Source organism: Furipterus horrens, unplaced genomic scaffold (genome assembly GCF_987537825.1).
Source record: "Furipterus horrens unplaced genomic scaffold, mFurHor1.1.pri manual_scaffold_10, whole genome shotgun sequence".
Classification (NCBI taxonomy): domain Eukaryota; kingdom Metazoa; phylum Chordata; class Mammalia; order Chiroptera; family Furipteridae; genus Furipterus; species Furipterus horrens.
In genome coordinates, this window is record NW_028327180.1 from 50,960,597 (window position 1) to 50,976,773 (window position 16,177).

At 55.7% G+C, this 16,177-nt stretch overlaps 1 protein-coding gene across 1 annotated transcript; it reads right to left on the reverse strand.

The window, feature by feature from the left end:
- Nucleotides 1–3,889: 3,889 nt before the first annotated feature.
- On the reverse strand, nt 3,890–14,445 carry PHYHIP (phytanoyl-CoA 2-hydroxylase interacting protein). Its single transcript, XM_090290113.1, has 5 exons — nt 14,386–14,445; nt 10,787–10,980; nt 9,489–9,663; nt 7,570–7,687; nt 3,890–5,997 (listed from the first exon to the last, which is right to left on the reverse strand). Exons 2-5 carry the CDS (start codon nt 10,949–10,951, stop codon nt 5,463–5,465), a joined length of 993 nt encoding a protein of 330 aa, XP_090146239.1. The 5' UTR covers nt 10,952–10,980; nt 14,386–14,445; the 3' UTR covers nt 3,890–5,462.
- Between the last annotated feature and the right edge of the window lie 1,732 nt (nt 14,446–16,177).

Consider the following 16,177-nt stretch of genomic DNA (forward strand, 5'->3'; position numbering starts at 1 on the left):
GCTAGAGGGGTTCCTGCTTTTTGCTCCAGTGAGATTGTAGGTGGTGATGTTATAGCCACCCCTTCCTGCCTCCACCTCCTCCGACTGGGGTGCTCAGGACAGTCTGGAGGGCCCTGAGAAGAATGGCAAGGCCCGCAAACTTGGAGCCGCCTGGGCATCTCACCCCAGACACTTTGCCAACCAACTTGGCATCAGCTCCTCCACAGCTGAATTTGTAGTCGGCAGTCACAGCTCACTGCACCAGTCCTCCAGCTCCCCTGAAGCTCAGAGGATCACACTCCCAGTTCATAGGCCACATGTCCAGAAGGAACCAGGACCATAAACCCATCTAGAATGTGGGGTTCCAGCCCAAAGAGGGTACGTGGTTCTCTACCTCAAATGGGGCCTCTGCAAATTAATACCACAGCCAGAGGCAGCTCAGTATCGCCCCATGCAGCTGCCCTGAGCACCTGTCCCAAGACCATCACCACCATAAACTTGGACCCTCGCATGGATTCAGGGACCCGGGCTGGCAGGCTCTCTCGGTCTTCCCTGGGTCCATCTGCAGAGGCTGCCACCAGGCGGTGGAGGCTGCTTAGAAGCTGGCTGCAGGCCACAGACTTGTATTCCAGAACTTTTAATGTGTTCTCAAGGCCCAGCCCACCCTCAGCTTCTGGATGCTTCAGGTTCTAAATAGACCAACTCCAGCGCAGCCACCATCAGCTCGGTGATTCCATGTAAGAGGAAGGCACCTTTGTTCCTCCAACTGTCTCCAAGCCCCAGAGGTCCTTCCGGGTTTCCCCAGATCCTGAGTACACAGCCAGCAGAGGAAGAACTAGGCTGGGTCTGCCCCAGACTGTGCCCCTACACTGTTAACGAGGCTGAGATAAACGCTCACCCTGGAGCTTCTATCTCCTCCCTCTGGGAGCCCCTCTGTAGCCCTGGGAGGATGGATGACAGCACTGCCTGGCAGCCAGGAGTCCTGGCTCTGACATGCCTAGCCCTGTGACACTGGCCAGCTGCCCTTCCCTGGGCCTCTGGTCCCCAAGCCTGGTGCCTTTGCCCAGCAGCCCTTCCTGCCACGAGCAAGGATAAAGGCCAGTGTCCAGTCTGCAGGTGGCCAGAGTGCTGGCCAGGCTACTGAAGCTGCTGGACCCCTCAGCAGCGGTGGTGGCATGCAGGGCCAGCTGTTGGCTCAACTGTAGAAGGAAAGTTGATGCCCTGCACTGGCCCTTAGTCCTTCTCTCTGGTTCCCTTCCCCTCTCCCTAGCAGTTTGAATGCAAACACAAGCTCTACCAGTTGGCGGCATGTGACCCTGGGTGAATCATTTCACCACTCAGAACCTCTGCTTCTTTATCTAGACACACAGGATAATGACAGCTCACAGGGTTTCAACGAAGGAATGAGATACCCTTTGAAGAGGCCTGGGCCAGTGCCGGTGAACAGGAGGCTTTCCATGAATGGGCCTCCCTTTCCCTTCCTCTGCCGGACCATTTCCCAGCTCCTGGACTGCTCTCTTCCTATGGCAAAAGGCAATTTCTGGGCACACCAGTTTGCAGTTGGGCGTCAGGAGCTTAGCAGAGGACCACTGCCAGAAAGGACAATGCCTAACCCACAGCAAGGCGGGGCTTGCAGAGCAGGAGATGGGTTTCTGGCTGGCTGGTAGCCTTTCTGGGCACCTCCCAAGTCACACCCTGTGCTTGACTGTCCCTACACACAGGGCTGACTCTAGAATCCGTGAAAAGACTTACAAAAATAGTAGTGCCTGACTTGGGGAGTGGGGCAGAGGGCAGCCAGATGTTTCCCCCAGTGAGCCCTGAGGTCCCCTCACCCAGCCTCCATTGGACCAGCCCGCTTCTCCTGCTCCAGCCCCTTCCCAGCCCCACACCTTACCCCACCCCCATCCCAGGAACATCTGGTTCTAATCTCCTCCAGATGCTGTGGCCAAACTGTTTTATGGCCAATCACCTCCACTCAGCTTCCTGAAGGCCTCCCTCCATTTTGGGGGAAGGTCCCTACTTGTCCCTGTTCTTGGGACCCCAGCCACTTCTTTTCCCAACATGGAGAAGAGACACACACCAAAGTCAGATGAAACCGTGAGGATTCTCAGAGTGGTCCCTCTCCTCCCGCAATGGGGTAGGGGCTGTCATCCATCCAAGATCCAAAGAAAGATGCTGGCCCAGGAGGAGAGGAATGGGAAGGAAGGTGGGTGTCTGGGCAGAGTGTGTGTGTATGTTGGGAGCATTAGTGCATGTAGTTACATGTGTGTGTTGGCTGTGTCTATGTGTCTGTGCCTGTACAGCAGAACACCCACCTGTGACTCAGGGGTGCCCCTTTGTGGCTGCCACCTCATTTCCCCTCCCTATCTGTGCTGGAGCAGGGCTAACTTGGAGGCCCTCACTCTACACAGTGGCAACTGCAGTCCAAGGTTTTCCCTCATCTTTCATCTCTGTGGCTACTGAGGCTGTCTTCTAAATCCAGCCCAAGCAGGGTGAGAGAGAGAGAGAGAGAGAGAGAGAGAGAGAGAGAGAGAGTGTGTGTGTGTGTTCCCATGCAGACCTCTCCTTCCACCAGAAGGAACCCGAGGGCAGACTCCACCCAATGCCCTGACCCAGCCTGGTCTGTCGGGTGCCCCTAGCAGCCCAGCACAGGCATGTGCCAGAGAGTAGCCATCTGGAGAGAGGAAGGAAGAACAGGCTCTATGGAGGAGACCTGCATGTGCAGCCCCCCAATCCTGTCCACCCTGCCTCAGCTGGCCGCCTTCATCTCCCACTAGGAGTACACTGGGAGCCAATCTTTCCTCCTAAGAAACCCGGAAGGATTCATAAAGGAAGATGGAAGCCTCCCTTCTGGAGGACTCTGAAAAGCCCTCAGCTGGTGGCGGGAGGCAGAGATCCAGCCAAAGTGGAAGGCTAGACCCTAATGGTCACTCCCTGTCCTAGGAATTCTGGACTCCAGCTGCCACCCAAACCCCTTTAAATAAGCCTCCTGGGCATTTGTGACTCTGCAGCACCCCCTTGTGTTATTCAGCAACTAGGAAGGATCTTGGTCAGCCAGAGGAGACCCTTGAGAGGGTCACTGTATGTGAGCTGGGCCCTGCTTGTCTCTTATTGTGTCAGGTTGCCCTGGCACACACTCGGGGCCATAGGGCAATGAAATGGAAAGATTCAAGCTTCTGATTCAAATCCTGGCCACAATTGTCTACTGACCATAAGACATGGGCAAGGCTTTGCACTTCTTTGTGCCTATGTTTCTTCATCCGTTAAATGTGACTACAGCACAAAGCCATTGTGAAGACTAAACGAGCTGATGTGTGCGATGCCTGGCACATAGTAGGCCCTCGGGAAGTGGTCTTTGCCCTTCAGCTCTCATTCTTAGCCCTAGGAGGCTGTGCCCAAGTTCGTGATGACACATGTTCACTGGCCCTGAGCCAGGCAGTGTCAGGGAGGTGACTAATTTTTCTGGACTTTTCCACTCCAGCAGAGCACTATTTTAATAAGTCCATAATAACAGACACAGAGGTGACTCAGATCTGCAAGAGGAGCCCTACTGGGGAGGGGACAGGGGCTTTGGGGAGATAAATTCAGTGGCATCTGGGTCTGACGCTGCAGTGGCAAGGTCTGCAAATGAGGGGCCTGGGGACCTTGGCTACCACTCCAGATCTCTCCAATTCTCTCTTAGGAGCCCTCAGTTTCCCTGCACAGTGCAGGGTAGCTCTGAATGACCTCCAAAGTCCCTTCTGAGTAGGAGATGTGGCTCTGCTTCCTGAGCCCCACATCTCACAGCAAGATTTGGAACACTCTTGGGGACAATTCCCGGTGGCCCAACCCTGGGACATTCCCATGTGCGTACCTCTGTATTGGTCTAATTTGCCCACCCACACTCCCAGAGCCCAAGGAGAGGCGAGGCTCTCAGGCCATGGTGGTTTATTGGTACACATCGCAAGCACAGCGCAGGCAGGCATGCCCCAGCCGGGGGCAGGCATGGGGCCGGGGAGGGCAGTGGGCCACCCCCACAGCAATGCTGCCAGCAGAGGTGGAGGGCCTGAGGGCTCATGTCCTCTCCTTCTCCATGCACCTCCCAGGGCCCCCAGACCTGATCCATGCCACAGAGACAGCTGATCACATCACTCCCTGTGGCTACAGAAGAGGTGACCAGCTGTCCCACCTGCCCCTTGCTGAGACGTGGCCTGGTTGGCCTGCCGGCCTCTTCGGTCCTTCATCACAGAGATCTGCCATCACTGCAGAGGCTGTTCTCCTCCACCTGACATCATCTCCATCATCCCCAAACAGCAAGCTGCCTCTGTCGATACCTTTCTTCATCACCCCACCTGGTCTGCTTATCGTGGGAGGCCTGCCCTCACCACCCGGGGACCCGTACAAAAGTAGGAAATAGGTAAAAACGCTGTTAGGCCCAGGAAAGCCTTGACAGGAGCTCCCCAGGGCAGGGACTCTCCGTCAAAAGGCTTGAGAGTGGGTGGGGGGAGTGCAGACAGTGCCAGTGGGCGGGGGCATGGCAGGTGGGGTGGCAGGGAAGCCACATTCCAGGCCACTCACAGCCACAGTGCAGCCACAGCCCCGTGGCTGAGAGCGGGCCAACTGCACCACCCCGGGGGTGTCGGGGTCTGCAGGAAAGCCTCAGACCCACCTCCACACCAGGTCCCCTCAGGGCAGGAAGAAGCCCACTCCCAACTGAGAAGGGGTCCCTCTGGGTCTCAGGGGTGTCTTTCCCCCTCCTCAACCCCAGTGGTGGCCATGCCAGGCCTCAGTGCTCTGAGCAAAGAAGGTCCTCCGGGGTCTGCATTGTCTTCAGAACAAAGAAAAAACTCCAACAGCTTGGATGCCCCAGAGCCGAGAAAAAAGGAACGCCCCTTCCTAGAGCACAAGTGAGAAGTGGGGACAGGTCCCTCCCAGGTAGGAGGAGGTGCTGCGGGGCAAGAAGTCACAGCAGTGCAGGAGACTATTTATAGAGGGAAAGGGTCAAGTCTGGAGTGGGAAGCCCCCAGGCCCAGCTGAGCAGGGAGGGGCACCCTGTGGTCATCCTGAGTGGGGTAGGTGGGCTAAGGAAGAGCGCCCCATAGCTCTCTGCCCCCAGTGGAGGCAGGCAAGCTACATGTGGGCTTTGGCCTGGAGAGGCTTCCCAAGGAAAGCCCAGGGGCCGCAGTCTCATGAGATGGGAGCCTGGGGTGAAGCAAGAAATAGCTGGACAGAGAAACCAGAGGAAAAGGGAAGTCTCTAGAAATCCCACCCCCCCACCAACCTACTGAGCCTAAGAGCCTTTCCAAGTCTACCAGGCATGGGTGGGCCAGGCCTACCAAGGGGACCACCCTCTGTTGCCTCTAATGTCAAGGGGTAGGGGAGGGGGAAGCCGATGGCCCTGAGGTGGCAAGGGGGCAGTGGAGAGAGCCAACTCCCTGAACTTATGTCACCCATCACCACCCCGCCGGGCATTTCTCTCTAGCCCCTCAGCTCCCCTGGATTCCCTAGCGGCCCACACTGATGTTGCAGGTCTTGCAGCTGGGGTCTTTCTTGGCATCGGCAGTGGACAAGCTCATGAGCTGGTGGCCGCTGATCTCCCCCAGGGCGCCCAGGGACAGGTCAACAGGCTCGGTGTAGATGACTTCCAGGATGAGGTCCTGGGCATGGCGGAAGACCAGCTCCCCATCCTCCACGCTGCAGGTCAGGAACTTGTTGCAGGCAATGTCCAGAAGGGGCAAGCGGTCTCGGCAGAAGCGGTCCCCCAGAGAGCCCTTGGGGGCCAGCACCAGGATGGCGTAGTGGTAGGCTGTGTACATACAGTAGAAGTCCGCAAAGTAGAGGTTGGTGCTGGGGTTGAACAGGCGCTGGGCGGGGATCTGGAAGCGCCAGCGGCCATAGGGGGAGTCCTGTGGGGGCTGGCCAGTGTTGAACTCCGTGTTGCAGCTGAAGAAGACTCCGTGGAGCATGCCGCTGGTCGGGGAGCCGTGGCTGCCACTGTTGTCCTTCAGGTAGGGCTGCAGCATGTTCCCGCAATGGGTCCTACCCGCCCCAGGGACAATGCCAAAGGGAAGAGAAAATGCCATTGCTTAGCTGGGCTGAGGCTTGGTGGCTGCTTTGGTGAGAAAGGAGTCAGTCCAGCTCCCAGCTCCCCACCAGCCACCGCCTCCACCCATCACAAACAGTACATTCCAGAATGCAAGAGCAGGGAGGGCCCTGGAGATAGACTGCTCCAGCCTTCTCTTTCACCCAGGAGAGGTCTGAACCTGCTATTCTGGGGCACAAAACCCTTCGATGGATCTTGAGTGACAAGCAAGGCATCACAATCTGGTCTTTCTGGCTCCACCTCCTACCATCCCCACCTCCACAGGTGACATGCTCCAGCCACGTGGGAGCCCCACACCCGCTTACTCCTGCCTCTACATTTGTGGTGCCCTGCCCTCTGCCTGGACTGCCCTTCCCACCTTTCCCCACCAGGCCTGGCAAACTCCTATTCTTCCTTCAAGGCCTGGCATAGGTGTCCCTTCCCCTCTAAAACCTTCCAGGGGCATCAGACACTGGCCCGCAACAAAATTTTGACTGCCTACTATGTGCAGGACACTGATGTCTACTCAATGATCACACACTTACTACCTTCCATCCATCCATACTGTCCTCCAATAGACTCTGCGGGTTTCAAGAGGAGGACCATGCCTGTGTTCATCGTTACTTCCTGGCACACATGGCTGCTATGTGTCTTTCTTGCTTTCTGACAGAGAAACCCAAACTGAGCCACTGCCCTCACCACCCAGCTCACTGTCTCTTCTTTAGTGCAAATACCAAAGACCCTCCAGGCCCCCCTGCCCTGGGGTAGGTCAATGTGACAAAATAATAAAGACAGCACTGGCTGTGGCTTGCCCTGGCCCAGCCTTAGGAGGACAGGCCCTGGGAGCAGTGTCAGCAGTCATGGGGAGATGAGCAGCCCCTGACTGAGCCTCCCTCCTGCTGGGTCCTGGCTGTCCTAAGGGACTATAGATTTGCTGGCCCTCTGGGTCTCAGGCTCCCTATGTGTCACCTGAGGGTGTTGGATGACATCAGCAATTAAATCAAGAATTTAATTTCTTCCAGAAGGGAATTATACATAGGTGGGCCATTGGCAAAAAAACTGAAGCTGCTCAGGTTGAATGATAGGTGTAAGGTCCACCAAGCTCCATTCTTGAGTTCCTGAGTGACCTCTTGGCAGCCCCTAAGGGCTGCCTGAGGCTCACCGTGGAACATCCAGGCTCCCTGGCAGACAGTATGAAGACCACACCCTTCATGATCAGAATCCCCTCACACTCTGTGCCCCCTCCTCTCCTCCCCTTGGGACTCAATCCCTGACTGGAGAGATAGCTGGCCTGCTGCATTAGAACCCAGTGACAGGAACTTCCTCCAGAGAGGACCCCACCACCACCACTTGCCCAGGCAGCCACATCCTGAGAGCCCTCTCCTTCCCTGGAGCTCAATCCCAAGCCAGCAGCCACCCCCAGAGACAGCCTGTGAGGGCAGGTTAGGGTGGCATCAAACAGCCTGCGTGGCTGAGGCAGAGCGGGGGGAGGCAGGCGGGGCCTGGGGAGCATGCAGGGCTGCACGCACCTGGCGTGCTGGAAGTACTCCTTGTGGTGATTGCGGTAGAAGACAGAGAAGCGCAGCATGCGCCCCGCGATTTGCTCGGCCTTCTCCTGCAGCTGTGCCAGGTGCTCCTTGGCATAATCTGCAAGAGAGCAGGTGGGTGAGCCAAAGGCTAGGCAGGATCACAGACTCTCCCCCCTCCCTCCTCCTCCTCTGTGCTCAGAGCTGCAGGGGACACCAAACATCCACAGCACCTCAGACCATGCGGGAATAGACCAGCTGGATGCTGTCTGTCCTCATCACCTGTGCCCTCAGGGCCAGAGGCTCAGGACTCTCTGCCTCAGACAAGGGCAGCGCTGCCCTGTTATACAATCATGCCGGTCCCCGGAGCTGTAATCCCAGGCCATCCTCGTCCTCGTGTGAAAGAAGGGCCAGCAGGCACAAGAAGGACTGAGAGGGGCAGATGCTGAGATCCTTAAAGGAGAGCCTCCGAACTTCCCAGGGTGGAGGCTGCCCACACTACCCTCAGGGAAGGCAGCTCTCTCACAGGTGGGGGATCAGTTCTCTACCCTAGGTGAGTGCTTAGGCAGACCAGGTCTGGGGCGATGACTCCACCTCAGCATCCCAGGAAAAGCAGAGAAGCCTGGAAGCAGGGTAGCGAAATTGGACCCTCCCCAGGGCCAGGGCCAGAGGCCCAGGCAGGCCTGCTGCTAGCCTAGACAGCGCCTTTGTGCAAGTTAGAAAAATGTGCCCTTTCCTCCTTGCTGATGTGGCCCTGGGAAAAATGCTGGGTTTGGTGAAAGGTATGTGGCCTGGAATACAGCCATCCCCAGCACCCCCGTTTGAATTAAATTTCCACTCCACGTGGAGTTCTGGGGTAAACCGAGAGGACTTCCTCACAGGGAAAGAGAGCCCCTTCAGATAGGGGGGTGTGTGGCTGAGCTAGGAAAATGCCCCGCTCTAAAGAGAACAGCAGCTCAAGGATGAAGCAAAGGGCACAGACCTTGGCAGAGAGAGGAGGCCCGAGGCTAAGCCTGTCCCCTGCCCCTTCCTTGTGACAGAGGGAGATCTGGGGCAGTTCTCACCATGGACACTAAAATAATGGAATATCGTGGGGACAGAACCCACGTGATCAGCAATGACCAAGGACATGCGAGCTTGGTGTTCTGTTTGTTCGTGCTGGAATTTCCAATCTAAGTTCTGCTAAGAGAGTTTGTGGGACCCCCAAATAGCGGTCATTTTCCCAGGTGAAGTGGAGGCTCAAGACAAGCAAAATGTGATTGCTCCATGAGCCGTCCATCAACCAATAATCAATAAACAAAATGCGCTTTAGCCACACAGTGTACTATTATCCCAACCTTAAGACGAAAGGACATTCTGACCCAAGTTACGACATGGACGGACCTTAAGGACATGCTGCTAAGTGAATAAGCTGGTCACAGAAGGACAAACACTGCGTGACTTCCCTCACAGAAGATACCAGGAGTGGTCAAATGTGCAGAGACAAAAAGTGGAGTGGTGGCTGCCAGCAACTGGAAGGAGGGGAGGCAGAGCTGCTGTTTAAATGGGTATAGAGTTTTAGTTTGGGAAGATGAAAAGTTATGGACCAACATGAATGTACTTAATACCTCTAAACTGTGCACTTAAAAATGGCTAAGATGGTAACTTTTATCTTATGAGTATTTTACCACAATTCAAAAAAACATGCCTGCCCCAAGCCAGAAAAGTGACTCTATCCCGTTGTGGAAGTGATGTTGTCACCAGTCTGCAGGCTTTTGGGAACAGGGATGGGGGCGGGTCTCATCTATGTGCACCTCCCTGACGGCTTAAGCCTGGCACTGGTGTACAGCAGGGGGTCACAGTGTCTGCAGTGCTAAGACGAAGCCCCCTCCTGACCATAAATAAACCAGATGCAGAAAAGCAGCAGGACGTCAGGGCCTCACCCCCAGTGCAGAACTCGACCGTCTCGCTCCAGCCAGACACCAGGTACTCCCCGTCACTCTGCTTCACAGCGGTCTGCACTGCCACGCTGTACTCCGTGCGGGGGCTCAGGAACCAGTGGCCTCTCACCGTCATGGGCAGTGGCACGGCCTTGGCCACAAGCTTGGTGGGGACATCCTGAGGCATGGGATATAGACCGAGAACCAAGAGTCACACTGGGGGGTTACACTCAACCTTGGAATTCCTTCAGACCTCTATTGCCCAGGTGGCCCCACACCTCCCAAAGAGGGCCAGAGTCTCAGCAATTCTGGGCTCAGGGTCCTGGCCACCATCTTCCCGCAGAAGCAAGCAGTGGTCATTGGGCAGGTCACCAGACAGTCCCCAACCTCCACCCCTCCCAACTCCCTGATGCCTATTCTCTTGGGAACTGGGGTGGAGGCCCACTAAGTTGAGGGTGGTGAGACCTCCATTTTCAAGGGAGACTTCGAGAGCTCTGCACACTGCAGTGCCGTCTCCATGGCAACGGCCAATGCTGAGAAGCCAGGGAGGAAGGGAGAATATGCCTTATTCTTTTGGGAGGAGGTTAAGGGGGTGGTGTTGAACATTCACGTCACCGTGGCAACTGGCCTGCCAAAAGACACCCAGATCAGGAGAACCAGCTCCAGAAAGAGAGGGTGAACACCCCACATGGCGCCGTCGTCGTGGGAACCAGCTTCTTCCACCTCACTCTCCCCCCACCCCTCCACTTTCTGCCAGCTCGGAAGATGGGAGCCTTTCTCCCACCCGCCCCCACACCAGCTTTAACCCAGGGAAAGAACACCCCAGCCAGCAGGGCCTCCCTCACATTCATTGTCTAAACCCAGCAAATGGGCCAGAGGGCCAGGGACAGAGAGAACCACAGGGGCCTGAAGGACCCAATGAAGTGCTCCACCCCTGCCCATGGCCCACATCACCCACCCAGTCAACAAGGCATCCCCAGGTGGGGTTTCCTGCCCCTCTGCCACCCTATTCACAATACAGTATTCACTCTTTGCTGGGTCCCAAGCCCAACACCACACAAACATTACCCCACAGAAGCCTCTCACAAGCTGACAGGGGCGGGCATTATTATGATTTCCTTGTTGCAAGCAAAAGAAGTTGGGCTCAGAGAGGTTAAGTAACTTCACTCAGACCACACAGGAAAAGGAGCCTGGACTGGAGCTCGGCCTCTCCGACACCCCACTGTCACCTCCAGGCATTTGTTCTCCTGCCTCCTTCAAGAGCAGTAGTGGGGAAGACTGCTCAGGGCCCCCTCACTCACTCGGTGCTTGAACTTGTTGGAGTTCTTATTCTCCTTCTTGTTGAGGTCAATGAAGTAATGGGTGACCCTCTCCAGGTCACTGTTCTCCATGGCCCAGGAGATGCGGAAAGAGTCGCAGGTGATGTTATTGACCTCAATGCTGTGGGGTGTGGACAGCAGCTCCATGCTCCCCTTCAGTGTGGCTCCTGTGGGGACTACGAGGACAGGGAGAATCAGCACCTCCCTCCCCACCATGGAGTTTTCTGAAATGTCTTGCTCCCAACATCCCGTGCAAGGTGGAACCTTGAGGAGCCACTGATTGCACCCGCCTCATCAAATCTGATGGAAAAATTGCAATGGGAAGACTGGAGATGTGGGAATGGAGGTGGAATGGGGCACCCCCCCCCCCCCGGGGCTCTTGGCTCTCCTAGGAGGGGTCTGCAGAGCAGACGGCACCTGACAGGTGGCCGAGGCAGTGGGAATGCTGCAAAAGCCAGGCAGGACAGATTTGCAGCAGATGGTGCCGAGGAGGGGGCCCTCAGCCAACAGGCGTGAAAAGAGAAAGGAGTGGGGATAGAGAGAACCGTGTGAGGCGTAGGAGAGACAGGAAGCACCCACCAAAGAAATGGGTGTGAGGGTGCAGGCAGGAGGAGGACACCAGCAGTCAAGAGGCCAGGGTGCCAGGGCTCTGGGGTCAGGCCTCCCTCCTCCCTGGGGTGACTGAGCAGGGCCGGAAGTGCAAGGGCCGCAGAGATACATGTGGACCTGCTGGTGGGGGAGGGGCCGCACAAGCCGCAGCCCTTCTCCCACCCATAACTTTTTCACTGTCATTCTTTCCCTTTCAGCACATCCTCTGTCACTTGACTCTTTTAAACAATTGGTTTTAGCTTTGACAGCTATTGCAGGCTGACTGTGTGCCGATCACATCACAAACATCATCTCATGTGCACTCACAATAGGTAGGTACTATTATTAACCCCATCTTACAGATGAGGTCGCTGAGGTTGGGGGTAGTAAGATGCCAAAGGTCACACAGCTGGAAAGTGATTTGAACTCAGGTCTGTCAGACTCTGGCACGCTCAAGCCCATCATCATTAAGCTAAGGTTGTGTTCCCTTGTGTGTGTCATGTGAGTCACGCGTGTGGCATGTGTGTCTGCAGAGGTGCACATGTTTTCACCACGGTTTATTTTTCCTTTTCTGACCTTTCCTTTCGAGCAATGCACTCTCTCTCACCTGCTCCCTTACTCTTCGCTCCATCCCCTGCGTCCCTCCCAGGTGTGGGCACCCCCACCCCTCTCCCTGGTGCTCAGCTAGGAAGCCCTGACTCAGGCCCTGACTCCGGCCTGGCTCTGTGGGGCTCTGAGGAGCGGGGCATGGGGGTGAGAGGTGGGAGGGCAGGGAAGGGACTCTCGCTGGGGCAAGAGCATGGTTGTAGGCTGGACTTTCTCACTCAGTAGAGTTCATGCCCCTGGTTCTTCCTCAAGCCCCATCCCAGCACACCTCAGATTTCTGGAGTGTCAGCTCCTTTCTCCTCCTTCCCCCTTCTCCTCGCCCATGCAGTAAGGGTGAGGGTACCTTGTGCCATCAAAAGCAGGTGCTTCTATGTATAGCTCCCAGAAGCTCCAACCCACACTTTCCTGTCAATTAAGACTGCTCAGGAGCCTGGCATGTCTAAATTAACCTGTGGGCTACCTGGGTGGTAGGCACAGGGCACAGGATATGGGCAATAACCTTTACCTGTCCCCCAGTGTTACCTGAGTCTTTGTTACATCCTAGCTTTCCACCCTAAAGCGTACAGCTGCCTGTTGTGAGGTTCAAATGCCAGTAGCTTCATGAATCTTACAGTAAATAAGCAAGGGGTGCTACAAGGTCTACCACAAAATAAAACAGGACAGGACAGGACAGGGTGTCCAGAAACAACTATACAATAAACCAGTTCGTAATTCATGGGAACAGGTGTGAAGCAGTTGGGGGGGTTTCCATCTCCTGAGGTCCCATTGAGGAGCTCCCCAGGGGGACACCTATGTGCCCTCCATGCACACACACACACTCATACATGCACTTCCACATGCAACACAGACCCCCCACACACACACATGGGATGCAGTCTATGTCTACCCTGCGAGCAGGGCACCTTCTCCTGTCCGGTACTCCCCAGCCTCCCAGAGGCAGGGCAGCTGAGCTTATTGGTGAGGTGTCCAGGACCTGGGCCATCCTTTCCCCTCTACAGCTCTAGGACAGCTGAGGCTGCTCCCCACACGAGACTGGGAGAGTGGCCATGAGTGACACTGGGCGGACAGTAGAGCCAGAGTGGACAAAGGGTGGGCATGAACCCCAGTTCTGCAAGCCCACATGACTGAGGAAGGGCAGGGTGTGAGAGACAGGTTGAGACAACACCTGAGGAACACCCACACTCTTGTGCGAATCCACCCCGAGACAAGTATTCCCACACCCACAGGCAGGCAGGCACACGCATGTGAACACACACGCACCAAGGATGCCTACCCACAGCTGCGCGCACCTCCTCAGGCATTCTCACTCCTACACACTCACCTATGCACTCAGGGACCCTACACGTTTTAAGATTGTCCCACCGTTTTCACTCCACTAGCTGCCACCTCCACATAGACCCACACATGTTTATGTCCATAGGCTCACACATACACATGCATGCACATCTTCTCACAAAGCCATAGTTTGGGGGAAAAGGGAAAAGCCATGGGCACCAACTGCATGCGCACCACCTTCACAGAAGGCACGCAACCATAGCCTGTTTGCATACCATGTATACTTGCACGCACATCAACTTCTGTCCACAGTCTGATATTCACTCTCAAATCTTCTCTAGGCTCAAAGATGCAGTCTTTGAAAATGTGTTTGTCTCTGGCCACACTCTGCCAGTCCCGAGCTTTCACATGCCAACAGGTTTGCATGCCAGCACAGCTCTGCCCACAGATGGGATCTGCCCACACCTTCCACCTACCTACCCCTTCTGCTCTGAGGCGCACCTGCCACATAGAAACCCTCTATCAACATGCACTCCCACACACATGACAAGAGATATGTCCACGCCATAAATATACTGCTTCACACTGTGCCCACCAACATGTACCCACAGGCTACTCAGAGAAGCGGTCCCACACACATGTGTTTCATATGTATAAGAAACATGTTCCCAGACATGCCACACAGCAGTCCAAACCCACACATGAACAGGAGTGCATGCAGACAGAACTAACTACGCAGGCAAACCTCCAGTCTCCTCACAAGCATACACTCAAGGTGCACACACCAATATGACACCCTTTGCCCATGCCCATTTAGAAAAGCCACCACACGCCAGAGGAAAGGCTGCTCCCACCCCGCTGTCCCCATTGGCATTGCTGACTGCAGCAGAATCGTCACAGGGTGACCGACTGTGGCGCCCCAGGGACTGAATCCAGCTGTCAACCCCTTGGCCAAGAGCCCTGAGGAAAAGGGGACAAGGTCGTCAGCTCTGGCAATCCAGGTGGGCACCTCAGGCAGCGGCAGGACCCCATGCCCCCAGCTCCTAGTCCCTGGCCAGTGGAGTCCCTCTCAGGATTGACAGCAGGACACTCTGGGGAGAAAAGGCACTCACCTGGCTCCACCAGGCTCCGCAGAGGAAGATCTGGAGGGTGGGAAGGGACAGAGCTGTGTGTGGTGGGCTCCCCAGGCCGGGGGGCAGCGGCCGATGCCTGGGTCACAGGCAGCAGCGCTCGCTGGCTCCTCTTGCTCCTTTCGCAGCTGCCAAGGAGGCTTCTTCCATGCCCCACAGGCAGCCCCTGCCTGCTCCGCAGCGCGCTGCTGCTCCCTGAGAGGCGATGTTCCCAGCCGAGCGCCAGGAGAAGCAAGAGCGGAATCAAAGCAGTGTGGAGGAGAGAGAGGCAGAGGAGACGAGAAGGAACTGGAGAGCCAGACCCAATCTGGCTCCACCAATGGGATCAGTGGCTGCCCAGCGTCAGGTGACAATAAGCAAGCTTGGTCCCTGTTCGCTCGGGCTGGTGGGTGGGGGAAAGAGCAGAAGGTCTCCAAGGGAGCTATGAGGGTGTCTTCTGAGACAGCTGCGGTGGCTGCCTCCTTTCCCAGTTTTTCCAGAACACGGGCCCTCAGCAGAAGTCCCTCCAACACACGTCTACTTGGAAATCTTTCAGTTTTACACAGCCCCCAAACTTCAGGATGCTGGGAGAGGGGTGGGGCTTGGCAAAGATTCTGATTAGGGGAGGGGATAGCAGTGAAGGGGAAGGATCCAGACTGGGTATGGGAGCTGATAGGTGTGTGGGGTGGGGATGGGGGCAATGTCTTAGTCTGGGTTGTTGCCTCCAGGCACTCCCTTTTCTTACAACTCCCGAAAGAGACAGCATAGGGAAGCCCCAGGTACCCTGGTGGTCTAAGGCAAATCCTCTGGCTGCTTAGGTGTCCCCAGGGAAAGAGACAAGAGAGAGAAGTTGGGCTGTGAGGGGTGTGCAGAGGCAAGAGTGCAAAGGTGGGGGCACACACAAGGCTTGGAGTGTCTGTGTTCTAGCCGACCTCTCGGCTCAGAGGAGCCAAGCCCTGAGCACACTGGCCAGAGAGAGAGGGCGTACTGTGTGCTATCTTATCTGCAGGAGGCTTTTCTACCACCGAGAAATGAGGACCCTGTGGATGGCGCCGTGCAGAACACTCAAAGAAATATGAACCAAGCAACCAACAGGGAGTACGTGCAGTGTGGAGAAGCATGGGCTTTGCAGACAGATACAGTTAAAATTCTGGCTCTATTACTTCATAGCTCGGTGGCCTTTGACAAAGTACTCAGCCTCTCAGAGCTTCAGTTTCTTCATCAGTCAAATGGAAAAATAACACAGGTTTATTGTCCTCACTGACTGAGATTAATATGGGGCTCACAGCTCTGGCCCTGGTACACGAGGAGTGCCCAGACATCTATCAGAGCTGTTAGTGCCATCATATTGACAGTACGTTTGCCTGCAAGAATCCCACAGTCTTTTTTTTTCTTCTTCCAGATTTTATTTATTTATTTTTAGAGAGAGGGGAATGGAGGGTGAAAGACAGGGAGAGAAACATCGATGTGCAAAGCATCAATCGGTTGCTTGCACACCTCCAACCGGGGACCCGGCCCACAACCCAGGCATGTGCCCTGATTGGGAACCAAACCAGTGACCCTTCAGTTCACCGGCCAGCACTCAATCCGCTGAGCCATACCAACCAGGGCAAGGAGCCCACAGTCTTTTAGGGGAGAAGAGACGAATATTTAGAGACACGATTAGGAAACAAGAAGTAGGAAACTAAATTGCAGGGTGCAGATTGAGAATTCTGAGAAGAAGGAGTCAGGACCAGCTCCAGGGCACAGGTGGGGCCAAGCCAGGTAGAGACTGTGAAAGCAGAGGGCAGTGGGT